A 14,767-nucleotide genomic window follows, 5' to 3' on the forward strand; every position below is an offset into this window, starting at 1 on the left:
CCGAGATGGAGATCGCACGGAGCGACTGGAAACCCATCTGTTCTCCTGGTTAGCACTCCTCCAGAGACAGGGAGTGCTGCTGCAACTTTGTGGCTGTTTGTACTCACAAAAGTCCCTTCATTCTGGTAAACAAAACCGATGTTCTCCTAGCAGATGTGTGTGAGTTGAGTCTCCAGGCACTCTGGCAACCAAACGGGTGACTATGATGTTCTGGAACTAGGGGTCTTTTTCTCACAATTGATGCTGGCTGAAGGGAATGGGGGAAGGGCAGGAGCCATGCCCCTGCCACTGTAGAGTTTTCAGCAACTCCTGCCAGCAACCCTTTCTTCCCATCTACACTTGGAGCAGCAGGATAACTTTTTTTTTGTAAAAACCCCCCTGATATTATGCTATGCACAATGTCTCCCACGTCCCCACCCCCTCTCTCATACCAGTTACCAACCATTAGTTAGTAACCTACCCTACTGTTGTTAACATTCCCCCCAGAACAGCACAGAGGAGTACAACTATTTGGCCTGAGCTGTGGGGGGGAAGAGGAATGGGCAAAGCAGTGGCAGAAAGGGGGAAATGGCAAGGGGTAAGGGGCAAGCAGCCTCGTGGTGCAGAGTGGTAAAGCTGCAGTACTGAAGTCCAAACTCTCTGCTCACGACCTGAGTTCGATCCCAGCGGAAGCTGATTTCAGGTAGCTGGCTCAGGGTTGACTCAGCCTTCCATCCTTCCAAGGTCGGTAAAATGAGTACCCAGCTTGCTGGGGGGAAAGTGTAGATGACTGGGGAAGGCAATGGCAAACCACCCCGTAAAAAAATCTGCAGTGAAAACATCATAATGCGACGTCACCCCAGAGTCGAAAATGACTGGTGCTTGCACAGGGGACTACATATATTTTTTTAAGATCAATAGGCAGATTGAGGCAGTAGTGGTATAAGCAGGCAAGTGAGAAGAGCAAGAACCTTCATTGCCTTTACTGCCACATCAGTCAGTCAGGCAGAGAAGGTGACACTATAGGTGTATGGATGGCTTGCTGGCCAATGAGGGGGGGCTAGTGTAGCTGTGGGACAGGCAGGTGAACCAGTAAGCTGGGGAGGTGCTCGGGAGGATGAGAAAGCCCAGGAAGGGATGGGGGGAATGAAACGGAAACTGTGGGGGGGAATGAGGGAGCAAAAACTGTGCAACTGTGGGGGACCAAAATTAATGGGATCTCCCCTGAAAGTTCTGTGGCTCCCTATTGTAGAAGTACACAAATGAATGGGGTTGTCAGCTGTCATAGCCTCTTTTGAAGTTTGGGACATTGCACTTTTGTATGAAATTCTATATTTGGTAATAAGCTCTGTGTTAAATTGAAGTTTTGTATAAAAGTGATAGGTATCGATTATCATTTGTTCATGGCTTTCTTTGCTCAAACCTCCAGGTGTTGGATTGAGATCTCCTAGAATCTCCAGGTGACGTATCAGGAAAGACTAGGTCTTTCGGGCACTGACTTGGCTGTATGAGAAATTTCAACTCTCCATTCTTCTGCCACCACCTGCTATTCAAGCTCAACAGGCTGACTAGTTGTCTTAGGATGGACTCAGATGCTAGTACTGATGATGAGAACTGAAGCAAGGACAACCAGCCTCTCCTCAGCTCTGCCCTATTAATCTCAGTGATAGAGAAATGTTCATACCTGCAATACCACCAGCTATCCACACAGAAAAGGGGCTAGGAGACAGGCATCCATCAGGGGTGATCCATCCACAGAGAAATGTGTATGGGATAAAGTAGAGGCAATATCCAGGAATGTCCCTCAGGATCATAGCACTAGAACCTCGATATAGTCCAGCTAAGCCATCCTGCCGTAGAATTGCAGCAACACAGTGAACGGGGCCTCTGTAGGCAGTTTGTATGGAAATGCCAGTGACCCTGTGTTGATTTAGGCTGGCTGCAGAAGGAAACACAAATGACATTAGTGAACTGTGTTAGCCTTCCCAACAACAACACATTTGTATACTATTTCTCCATCAACATGTGCCTGAATTATGGCTGCCAGCCTCCAGCAGATGTCCTGGGATTACAACTGATCTCCATGTCACAGAGATCAGGTCCCTGGGAGAAAATGGCTGTTTTGGAACCTTTTCTTCTGTTCTACCTATTGATCTCAGAGATAGAAAAATGTCCACACCTGTAATACCACCAACTATCCACACAGAAAAGTGCTATACCCTGCTAAAGCCCCAACCATGCCCTCCTCAGATTCCACTCCTCAAATGTCCAGGAATTTTGCCACCCAAACTTGGTTAACAATATACAGATCAGTAATAAAGCCCTCTAGGGTTGCCAATCCCCAGGTGGGGGCAGGGGAGCCCCCAGTTTGGAGGCCCTCCCCCCACTTCAGGGTCATCAGAAAGCGAAAGGGGGGAATGTCTGCTGGGCACTCCATTATTCCTTATGGAGACCAATTCCCATAGGGTAGAATGGAGAATTGGTGCAGTTTTCTGGGGCTTGAGGTAGAGGCACCAAATTTTCAGCATAGCATCCACTGCCTCTCCTCAAAACACCCTCCAAGTTTCAAAAGAATTGGACCAGAGCCCCAAAAGAAGGTACCCCTATCCATTATTTCCACTGGAGGGTTAAGACAGGTGTGTACATGAACAGTGTTTGTATAGTCATGTGTTTATTCAAGACATCTTTTAACGTGATTTGGCTTTTACTAAATTAGAATTCTGGTACAGTTCATTCCTGGAACCTAGGGAACACACAGAACAGTAAAATATTTACCTCCTTTTCTTCAGGTCTATATAACCTCCTGAAGCAGTTTCAGCTATGTTCTAACTAAATCAACAGTTCTTCTCTCATCCATACTGCAGTTAGCTCTATTGAATGAAAGAGAACTATAGTTTACCTATCTTTACATGGACAACCAATAGACCTTCTCATTTAAATGTCTTAATTTTTGCCATCTCTCCTCTCTGCAAATAGAATAGATTCTAATACCCAGCCCTAGAAATATCATGGGCTACAGTTATATTTGTTTTTGCCTTCACATTACTCCATGAAATTTTGTACCTCAAGGTATCTGGAATTTATTAGATAGATCCAAGATGCTATGCTAAGAGGCACACTAGTTGAAATGGAACTTATGCTGTCAGACACCCAACCGGAAATAAAAATTTCTCTCTTAGCTAGAATTCTCCTTTAAAGATAACATTTGAAGTTCTGAAGTATTCGGCTGGCTCCTAGTAATCTCAAAAAAGTCACACAGATAGAAGGACTGGAGAGAACCCCATAAGGCTCCGTGTAAAACTGGCTTAACCAGCACCTCTCAACAAAACTAATTTTTTATGTCTTCAATAAAGTCTGGTATAACACTCTTGTGATATAAATCCAATTTATTCTTCTATATAGCAAGAAGCCTCGGAGAAGTGCGGATTGATCCAAATTTATATACAATACATCCACAACAAACCTTCTTCTTCATCAGCTGCATACATATAGTATTTGCAGCATGCAAAACACATTCTTCTCCATTTTACCAACGCTTTACGCTCAACCTCAGTAGAGAGTGAAGTGTTGGTAAAATGGAGAAGGATGTGTTTTGAAATGAAATAAGCTTTGGCTGGGATAAAGCAGTGGAGCGAAACAGGGAAATTAAATCGATTAAACCTGTCAAGCTATCGATTTATCTGCTGCAAATATTGTATGCTATAGTATTTGATGAAGCTGATGAAGAAGGTTTGTTGCAGATGTATTGTATATAAATTCAGATCAATCCGCACTTTTCCAAGGCTTATTGCTGTATAGAAAATAAATTTGATTTATATCACAAGAGTGTTTATACCAGACTTTACTGAAGATAAAAAAATTATTTTTGTTGAGAGGTGCTGGATAAGTCAGTTTTACACAAAGCCTTACGGGGTTCTCTCCAGTGGCTCCTAGGTAAGTATTAGCAGTGACCTGGCTGCCTTTTTCAGCTTTGGCTGATTCCACAACTGCATCCCCTGTTGGCAAACATCACCACTCTTCTCCATGCTTTGGCAATTTTTAAATTTTAAAAAAAGGTAAAGGTAGTCCCCTGTGCAAGCACCAGTCATTTCCGACTCTGGGGTGATGTTGCTTTCACAACGTTTTCATGGCAGACTTTTTATGAGGTGGTTTGCCATTGCCTTCCCCCCCAGCACGCTGGGTACTCATTTTACCAACTTCGGAAGGATGGAAGGCTGAGTCAACCTGAGCCTGCTACCTGAAACCAGCTTCCGCCGGGATCGAACTCAAGTCGTGAGCAGAGAGTTCAGACTGCAGTACTGCAGCTTTGCCACTCTGTGCCACGGGGCTCTTGAAATTTTAATTTTTAAATTAGACTACTCTAATGTGCTGTATGTGGAGTTGCCCCTAAACGTGACTTGAACACTGCAGCCAGTGAGGAATGATGCAGCTAGAATTCTGTGTGGGCTGAGCAAGTGTGATCATGTTAAACCAGTATTGAAGTTGCTTGTTTTCACTTGCTGGCCAGGTTTAAGGTGTTGGCACTGGACCTTGAGCCTGGACCCAGTCTACTACACAGTGTATCTTCTTCCATATAGAATCCCTTTTACTCTTTGAGATAACCCTGAGAGGAACTGCTGAAGGTTCCATCTTAAACATGCCAGGCCCCACCCGTTGCAGGACTTTTTCCATTGTTGCCCCAGAACAGTGAAATTCTTTGTCTCAGAATTTTTCTAGCCCCATCCCTACAGGCATTCTGCCAAGGAGATGAAATTGTTTCTGGTTTTCACTTCTGCTATAGTTTTATTTTGTTTTTAACTTTACAATAGACCTTAAAAGTATTTACTATTTAATTATTGTTGTTATATTTTTTTGGGTGCAATCAGATGGACAATTTGACCCAAGATAGATGCCTTACCTGAACAGATTAAACTGGCTGGTTCACACAGCCATATCTGCTCACCATTCCCTAGTAGTTATCAGCACCATTGGAAGATGAGTTGGAGATGGGGTAAATAGACACGTGGTGAAATCTGGTGCTAATGGCACCCTGCACGTTCCTGCCATGTTTCTGAATATCTGAACACGAGGGAGAATGAATAAAATGGATTGCCATCATAGGCAGGTTTTTGGCCTCCACAGTCCACGGTATTCTTCTGCACATGTGCCAGGGCCATTTTTTTTTTTAAAAAAAACAGTGCTAAGTGGATGACACACAGAATCAGTGTGAATGATCCACCACCACCCCTGTGTGAAACAACAGTGCATTGGGGTGCAGTGTCTGACCACAATTCTCTGTCCCCAATTGGAATGGAGATATTTGCAATGCCTGCTAAGTGCCCCAAGCTGCCTGTCTGGTCACACTCTTTGTTTAAATGGCTTTATTATTGTAAATTTCACATGCCTCTTTAAAATTCTTGAAAAATGAGCAACAGATCTGACAAATAAATAATTTATGTAATTTTGACCTTTCTTTATTTTTTTTAAATATTTATTTTCTATTACTGTTCATTCATCCCAGTGGTCTTGAACAGCCACTGAGAGTTTGTTTAAACAACTAACAAAAAGCTGCTCACATAATTAATTTTCCCAACAAAGTATTATAGGGTTTGTGCAGTTATTTTAGAATGTTTCTATAGCAGCAGTCAAAAATCTAGCAACGCTATATGTAACCCATCCTTCTATATTGCTCAATAGTATAGAAGTCTTAGCAGCTGGAGAAGCGGAATCCTTACAAAGAGGGGGAGGGGATCAGCTCCTGTCTAAGTTTAAAACATTCAGGGCTGCTTAAAAGCCCATAGTCAGTGGACTCATTGCAATTAAATTCTGAATTACATGTTCTCTCTGAATATGAAATACCAGCGTATCTACCTGTCAGGACTGCATATGATAGAGCATTAAGTCATGCCAACTATATAAAGGCTCATCTATATTTAGGATGTGTTAGACCACAAAAAGACATTGAGACAGGTTAACTGGTAGGAGAATGCCAACCATGAAGCTTGAGCAAACCTTACTGCTGTACTTTTGTAATCCAGATGTTTCAGATGAATTTCAATCAGATGTCTCAGTTCATCAACATTTACTCTCCCATCTATTATTTTAAAATTCCTAGGCACATTAGCTTACCATTCACCAAATATTTCAGTTGCTCTCATTATTGTCTAATTTAATAAGACTGAGCAAACTTAGTTCTAAATCTGATTGCAGGATCTTTGACTTTAAATTAAATGCCCTCCTCCATGTCCTATCTTTGTAAGAGACTTTACACACTTCATTTCTTAGAACAGCACTGGTCACATATTTCGGAGCTCCCCGTATACTACAAAGAACGTTAATTAGTGGTCAATCAATATCCTCAGTGACAGTCTCTATCCGTACACCAGCCACATATTACAAATGGCCATCTATATTCGAGTTAAATACCCTGACTGTTGAAGGTACATATTTGTGCCCCTGAAGTATAAAAGAATCTAGCTGCTGTTCACACCTCTTATTACCAATGTCACATGAGTTCTCCGTGGATGAGAACACTGAACAAAACCCACAAGTATTTAAACTGAGTGACAAATTGCATAGGCAGACCAGCCACAGTTCATTTATAATCCCTGACTTTCTATTTTCTACTAAAAATCACAATTAGATGTTAATTACCAAACCTTCCCTACAGTAGTAATTTTACTACTTACAGGGGAACTGGCAGCTTCACCTATGTGAGATAAGGCAAGTGGTAATCCTCTTGCAACAAAAAATAATAAAGGTCATTAATATATAGATTAAATAACAGCGGGTTCAAAATGTATCCTCGCTTAATGCCTTTATCTAGTGAAACAGGATCTGTCAGTACTCCTGAAGGGCCATACCTAACTTGGACTGTTAGATGGTCAAAGCTGATGAATAAGAAATAAAAGGCATTCATTTCTAGATATTTCCCCAAATTTTGCTCATATATTAAAAAATGTAAGTGGGATATCTAGAGCTAAAGTCTATTTATGCAGTAATTCTGCACACAGTTATGTACATGTTATAGGTCACATTTTATTGCAATACTATTACTGTACCATTATAAAACATTAATATATGTTCATGTTAGAAGCACAAATAAAGAATATGGGAATATATATATATATATATATTTAAAAAACTTTGATTCTTTACTTACCTTCAAGGAAAGTTTGGGTCTGCATCTGTAGCCGTATCTTCACTAGATCAACTGGACCACCAATTCCTACAGACACAGCCCCTGCTGCCATGCTCGCCAATGCTAAGTCCATAAGAGTTGGAGGACTGTTAGCATTCCCATAGCGATGCTGGCTAATGAGTCTCTGAGTATTTCTGAAGACACCAAATACCACTGAGTTGTAGACAGCAATGCTAACCAGTGGAAATGACATTCCCTTGAAGAATCCAGCAGCCTACAAATGAAATTAAACAGAGGTAAATAAGAATAGACTCGATTGCTCTGACAAAATAATTGAAATCTAGACTAAAACACTGGCATATATTCAGGTATACAACTCAACATTTCCAAGTCAACATTGCCCAATATGATACATTAACTAATTCTTTAGAAAACTGTTTTTTCAGTCTTTTAATAGAGTAGGTAAATGTATAGCTCAATTAAACTGTAGTTTTGAACTTTGAAGATACTTGTTCGGTATGCACAATTTAGTTTGGCATCATACAAATTTTAATTTGCTTTCCATTTAACAAAAATCTTTACTATCAGAAGTATTCCTAACCATATATGTTAGATATAGACGTTACTATTATCTATAGATAAACTCACCCTGATGTTCTAGTCCCTCCCTATTGAGCATGCTGATGACTATCGCATAAAGCATTTCTTTGCTTTTCCTAGTTTCCTTTTTCTTGTATGGTTGCTGGTTTCTTCTGAAGTGCCACATAAGTAAGGGTATCAGGCACAAGGAAATGAAGCACCATACTGATAATTTACATTTTATATGCTATGTATAAGTAATGTAAAATGAAATTCTGTCAGAACTTGGGTTGCCAGGTCCCCCTGGTCACCAGAGCGGGGTGGAGGAGCAAGGTTGCCAGCTCCAAGTTGGGAAACTCCTGAAAATTTGGGGGTGCAGACTGGGGAATATAGGGGCCTCAGTGGGGTACAATCAGGGCCAACCCTGCCACTAGGCAAACTAGGCAATTGCCTAGGATGCCGGCCTTTTGGGGGTGCTGAATTGGGCATCCCCCTTGTGACTCAGTGATGTTATCAGTGCAGAGGGGGTGCAAGAAGTGAGCCTTGCCTAGGGTGCCAGACAGTCTAGGGCCAGCCCTGGGTACAATACCATAGGGCCTACCCTTCAAAGCATCCATTTTCTCCAGGAGACTGACCTTTGCAGTCTGGAGATGAACTGTAATTCCATTGGATCCCCAGGTCTCACATGGAGGCTGGCATATCTAGCAGAACCAATTTCTGATACAGATTAGCTAATTCCCCTACTTTGAATCATTATGATTCCCTTTTACCAATTTTATTTCTGTTTTATTCTGTTTGTTCTCTCTGTATCATGCATTGCACTGAATTTAGAAGATTTTCATTGCTGGCATGCAAATAATTATCCTAATTGGCATTTTAAGATTATTGGATATGGATTGAAAAGCTGCATTATACTGAGTCAGGCAGACTATGGGTCTGTCAGAACTGACAGGCAGAAAACCTCTGGCAGGCAGAACTGACTGGCAGAAACCCGTTGAAGCCTCAGGTCAATGTCTTTCACATCACTTGCTACCTGAGTTTTTAACTGGAGATGTTGGAGAAGGAACCTGAGATCCTCAGCATGCCAAGTGGATGTCTTCTGGTGACATGTATGGAAGCACATAAGAGTACTGTTTCCCAGAATATGAAGGAAGAAAGAAAGGAAGGGAGGGAGGGAGTTGGTCTTGCTGGAATCAGTGGGATTGAATTACAATTGAATGATAATCCAAATTTTCTGCATGTCTAGTACCCAGCTTGCTGGGGGGAAAGTGTAGATGACTGGGGAAGGCAATGACAAACCACCCCATAAAAAGTCTGCCATGAAAATGTGAAAGCAACATCACCCCAGAGTCGGAAACGACTGGTGCTTGCACAGGGGACTTCTTTTACATTTAGATTCCTTTTATGTATTCAAATTACTTGAAATCACAGCTATAGGAGTAATCTTTAAAATCCATCCAAGTTGTACTGATTAAGGTTGCCAGGTCTGTCCAGGTCTGTCCTGGCAACTGGTGGAGGATGGGGTGGGGGACTTACCAGGAGAAAGAGAAAGGCCCAGACCATGTCACCAGCATTGCACTGGAAGTCATTGTCATCATGCCAGTGACTTCTGGGTGACACTCTGGTACTTGGGCAAAAACTCTATGGTAAAACAGACTTTTGCCATAGTTTTTGCCCAAGTACCAGAGTGTTGGCTGTAAGTTGTTGGTGTGATGGCATTATTTGCTGTGCAACACCTAGGTTTTCCTCTTTCTCCTGGTAAGCCCGCCCCATTGGGCAGCTGATTGGCAGCTAGGGGGCAAGGCCTGGGGGGGGGGGCTCCACCTCCACTGGGAGGCCTGGCAACCCTAGTACTGATTCAGCAGACTCCCTAATCCAATTGAAGCCCATGTACTACTTTCCACAGTGCTAGGACAGAAGGTTAAACGCACCAACATATATTTTGGTTTTATCTAATTTCTAGTGTTCCCTTTTTTTTTTAACCAGCATCTTTTAGACAATGTGATATACTTACAGTTTCATTTCTGTACACAGTGAGGACACAGTTAAATGTACTTCCATAGCCTTGTCCAGCTTGTAAGCGAGTCTGAAGAACACAATAATGAAATTTAATGTTTCTAATCCTAGCATTTCCAACTGAACCAAAGCTTGGGATGTACAAACAATGCACACTTTTATTTCACTATAATTCTTGCTTTGTTCCAAGCAAAAAAAAAAAAAATCAATGCAGCAGAGCGAAAAATAAATCATGCATCTCTCCAGACTTTTTTTTTGGTTGCCAGAGCAGATCTACCCACACAATCATAGGGCTTTTTAGCTTGAAGAAATAATGATTGAGGAGTGACATGATAGAGGTTTACAAAATCATGCATGGATAGAGAAGGTAGAGAAATAAGTACTTTCTGCCTTTCTCACAATACAAGAACTCATGGGCACTCAATGAAATTAGAGCAGTAGACTTAGAACAAATAAAAGGAAGTACTTCTTCATCCAAAGAGTAAGTAACAAATTGAATTCATTCCCACAGGAAGTGATGACTGCTACAAGCACAGACAGCTTCAAGAGGGGATTGGATAAATGTATGGAGCAGAAGTCCATGAGTGGTTATTAGCCAGAAGGTATAGATGGAACACTATGTCTGGGGAAGTGATGCTCTGTACTCTTGGTGCTTGGGGAGCCGCAGTGAAAGGGCGTCTGCAATCTGACCTTGCTGGTGCACCTCCTGAGGGCACCTGGATTTTGGCCACTGTGTGAGACAGAGTGTTGGACTGGATGGCCCACTGGCCTGATCCAACATGTCTTCTCTTATGTCTCTGCCATCTGGAAATCTCTTGTAATTCCAGGAGATCCCAGGCCCCACTTGAAGGCTGGTAACCCAAATTCATTTATCTTGCATATGTGAAATTACAGTCACTTGTGACATCATTTCAGTTATGGAATGGCCTTCTTGCCAAAATGGCAAATTAATGCATTTTTTCCCCAAGGCTCCATTGATTTTATCAATAAAGCTAATTGATTATGGAAGGTAGAAAATGGTTGATATCTACTGGAAAAATCATATTGAGAAGAAAAGAGTGCTAACCCAGATAAAAATGAGAAACACTAAATCAGAATCATGGAAAATAAGGACCCCTTGGCCACACAAAGCAAATAGCATTAACACTGGATGAGTAAAAATGCACAGAAATTTTAGGAAATAAATGTTGGAGACAATAGGTGCTAAGGCCATTTCAGTTTCAGTAACTATATCCCCAGTATCAGGCCAGTACTGGTGAATAAAATGCAGGCGTTCTCCAGACTGCAGCCATTTTTAGAATTTTCATTTTTAGAGTGGCAATTCCAATGATTACACTATTGGCTCAATGAGTTCACACTTACATAGTTTAAGAATAAATTACCCATCATGGTTCTGTCTGTTCACCTTCACATTGAGGATTTATATTCTTGAGGAGGATTGTCTTTTTTTTTTTTTGCACATGTGCTGAAGCATTGCAATATTTCAGCAGCCTCGAGGGGGCTTCACCATCCCTGTTAAAGTACATCCCCCATCCATCACACACCATCACACTTTCAGGATGAACCTGCTCCAGAACACATGAATAGGGTGTGATCCCCTTAAACAAGAGTAGGCCCATGGTCTTCAATGCATCTATTCTGGTGTAAAACAAGGGATGGGGGAATGGATCCAGTGCATTCAAAGTAGCCAAAATATTGCTCTCTCACCCCCCTTCCCTCCCCTTGTCAAGGCTTATGATTTATATATATATATATATATATATATATATATATATATATATATATATATATATATATATATATATATTACACACACACACACAGCTTCGGGGACTTCCAGTTTTGGCAACGCGATATTAAAAGCGGCTCGGACCATCGCGTCCTGAACCGCTTTTAAATCAACGCGTTGAGGGGTCTCCCCCAAAGGACATCTCGACTCTGGGGCCCAGGAAGGGTCCCAGAAGGCAGGGGAATTTGAACAGTAGATTGGGGGTGCTAGCAGAGGCGGCTGTTCCCCGATCCCATTTTTTGCTAGCCTCATCGCTCCGATCACCATTTTTAAATGGCAAGAGGGTCAGCCACCGGTTTCTTTCCTCTCTTTCCTACACTCTACATTCTGGACCTTCAAGCTTGGCAAATTCAAGATAAGTGACACTGATTTCTCTACTGATGTAAGTGTCCCTTTTCTATGCTACTTTCTGAATGGGTAATGTCATGGAGAAGCAAGAAAAAGGAGAATCAAGAGCAGATTCCAAGTGAGGCAAAAGACTGAGAAAGTGGGGGCGGGGGGATACTCTCCCTCATTCTCCTTCAAGGCTTGTAAAAGTTTCTGCCTAGCCTGATCATTGAAGATACCTGCATGAGAGTACACCAATTTATATCTTTATAAGAGACTTGATGGTTGACCATAACTGATCTATTTCAAACCCCCTTGAGGGAGAAAAATTCTTTGGATTTGGGGAAAGATGCTTGCTGTCAACTATACAGGGATGTGAAATCTTAAAAACTGGTGGGTACATGATATTGATTTATAAGGCATTGTAGGATCTATGGCTTTAAGAAGACTATCTTGACATATTTCCTAAGTGGATTTTTATCTATTCCTGTGGATGATATGAATATATCTCTTTAAGCTGGTTTTTATTTTATTTTTTCTCTCTTCCTGCCTTTTGTTCATCTGTGGTTGGATTATTTTTTTGACAAGATATGACATGGTTTAAATATTTTTGGGTTTGGATTTTCCTTTTTATGCACCTTTTATTTTTTATTTGTTTGTGTATCACCAAATAGGGGGGATTTTTCCCATTTTTTATCATTTTTATTAGTTTTTGCTCTTACTTTTGGGTTTGCTGGATTGCTCTACCTTTTGTTTGGAGAATAGTAGACAGACAGCTAAGACCAAGAAAGCCTTAAAAGTACTAGAGGGTTAGGTGACAGAGAATATTCAAAAGGTGGAACATCTGGGAAAAGAACAGAGTATACAAGACTCTAGACTCTTGCAGCTGGAAGTAGATAAAGCCACTTACATGTTGAGGTTTCAAAACATACCAGGAGAGAAAAATGAAGGCCTACAGAAAATGTTAAGTGAAGCCTTGGCTGAAATCTTACAAGTGACTCCTCAGAGGATGGAAGAAGAATTTGATCAAGCTAAGTGGGTGCCATCAAGTTATACCAGATGAAATAAATTACCTAGTGAAGTTTATTTGAGATTCACAAGAAAGACTAAAGATGACATTTTGAAACAAGTAAAAGATAGACCTAAGATGATAGCTGGAAACATGGCGAAAATTCTAAGAGAGGTTCCTTGGCCTGTGAGACAAAGGAAGAGAGAATATCAAGCATTAATAGATTTTTTGAGAGGAAGAGAAATACCCTACATGTGGCTAATGCAAGAGGGTCTTCTTTTTACGTACCAGGAGAACAGATACAGAATCAACTCCATTTTTAAAGCTCAGAACTTTTTGGAAAGAATGAAAAAAAAGAAGGCAAAGAAAAGAAGGATGAGGAGGAAGAGGAGGAAGAAAATTCTGGTGAAGAAGATCCAAATGAACCATGGAGATACCATACAAGACAGCATTCCAAAAAAGATAAGAAAGATAATGATAATCAAAACCCATAATGGCTTCAATAATTTTAATTAATGTGAATGGACTCAACTCTCCTGCTAAAAGGAGAAAGACATTCAGATATTCGGCAAAAATGTAAATGGATATAATTAGTTTACAAGAAATACATACCCTAACTAAAGATCAACATTATTTGAGAAATAAAAAAACTTGGTAATTTATTTATAGCAACAGACATGTATAAGAAGAAAAGGGGAGTGGCAATATATATTAAGGATAAATTTAACCCACAACTGCAATTTGCTTCTGAAGATGGAAGAATTTTACTAGTGGAAATTACAGTGGATAATAAAATAATTTTACTTGAAAATATTTATGCTCCAAATGATCTTAAATTATCAAATTTGGAGTATGTAGAATATTGTCTAATAGGAGATTTCAATGCGGTTTCTGACAGACTACTGGATAAAAAAACATACAAACAAATGAAAAGTAAAGGTCTTCAGCTACCAACAAGTTTTTGGAAATTAGCAGAAGAAATGGATTTGGTGGATGTATGGAGAACAAGATATCCCAACTCCAAAGACTACTTACTATTCCTCTAGTCACCAAACCTGGTCAAGAATTGATATGTGCTGGCTTTCTGCAAGTCTGATCAAAGATTTAGTGGACATAGAAATTCAAACAAGAATCATTTCAGATCATAGTCCTGTAATGATAAAATTAAAAGACTCACAGATGAGAAGATCATGGAAGTTAAATATTTCAATTTTGAAAGACAAAGACTTTCTTAAAGAATCCAAGGTGGAAATGGAATCTTTTTTTCAAACAGAATATAACACAAGAGGTAAAGATGCAAGTAATTTGGGACACGGCAAAAGCTTTTTATAGAGGCCTTGCAATTAGATATAGTATTAAGAAAAAGAAAGAAAGAATTGAAAATTTTCAAAATTTATGTCACAAGCTGGAGAAGCTGAAAAGAATCTTAAAAAACAACCAATAAATATGAATTCCAAAAAAAGGTGAAAGAAATGCAACATAAATTGAATTTAATTCTTATGGAAGAAGTGGAGATTAAACTAAGGTACACTAGACAAAATTTCTTTGAACATGCCAATAAACGTGGAAGGTGGCTGGCTTACAGGATGAGAAAAGAAAAGGCTAAAAGAATAATTACAATATTGAGAGATGAGAATAACAAAGAGAAAACTCAAAAGCAAGAAATACGTCAAATCGTGGAACAATTTTATAAAAAATTATATGAAGACAAGCAAGTTCATAAAACAGACTTAGAAGAATATGTTAGTCAAAATAACCTTAGCAAATTTACAGAAGAACAACAAAAAATTTTGAATGAGCCAATAACAATAAGGGAACTTGGAGAGGCAATGACATCTCAAAAGAATGGTAAAACTCCAGGTCATGACGGACTACCTGCAGAATTCTACAAAGCTCATGAAGAGTTTATACTTTTACCATTTAAACGCCTTATTGAAAAGATTCAAGA

At 40.2% G+C, this 14,767-nt stretch overlaps 1 protein-coding gene across 1 annotated transcript in view; it reads right to left on the reverse strand.

Annotated features, from left to right (window-relative positions):
- The window catches only part of SLC25A48 (solute carrier family 25 member 48), a 68,127-nt gene that overhangs the window by 18,767 nt on the left and 34,593 nt on the right, over positions 1–14,767 (reverse strand). The window contains exons 3-5 of the mRNA XM_060240432.1: positions 9,693–9,764; positions 7,121–7,373; positions 1,664–1,918 (exon numbers count right to left, since the gene is read on the reverse strand). Of these exons, the coding sequence (XP_060096415.1) occupies positions 1,664–1,918; positions 7,121–7,373; positions 9,693–9,764 (580 nt within the window). The remainder of the gene's footprint in view (positions 1–1,663; positions 1,919–7,120; positions 7,374–9,692; positions 9,765–14,767) is intronic.

The sequence above is a fragment of the Heteronotia binoei genome, chromosome 5 (assembly GCF_032191835.1).
Source record: "Heteronotia binoei isolate CCM8104 ecotype False Entrance Well chromosome 5, APGP_CSIRO_Hbin_v1, whole genome shotgun sequence".
Lineage (NCBI taxonomy): Eukaryota > Metazoa > Chordata > Lepidosauria > Squamata > Gekkonidae > Heteronotia > Heteronotia binoei.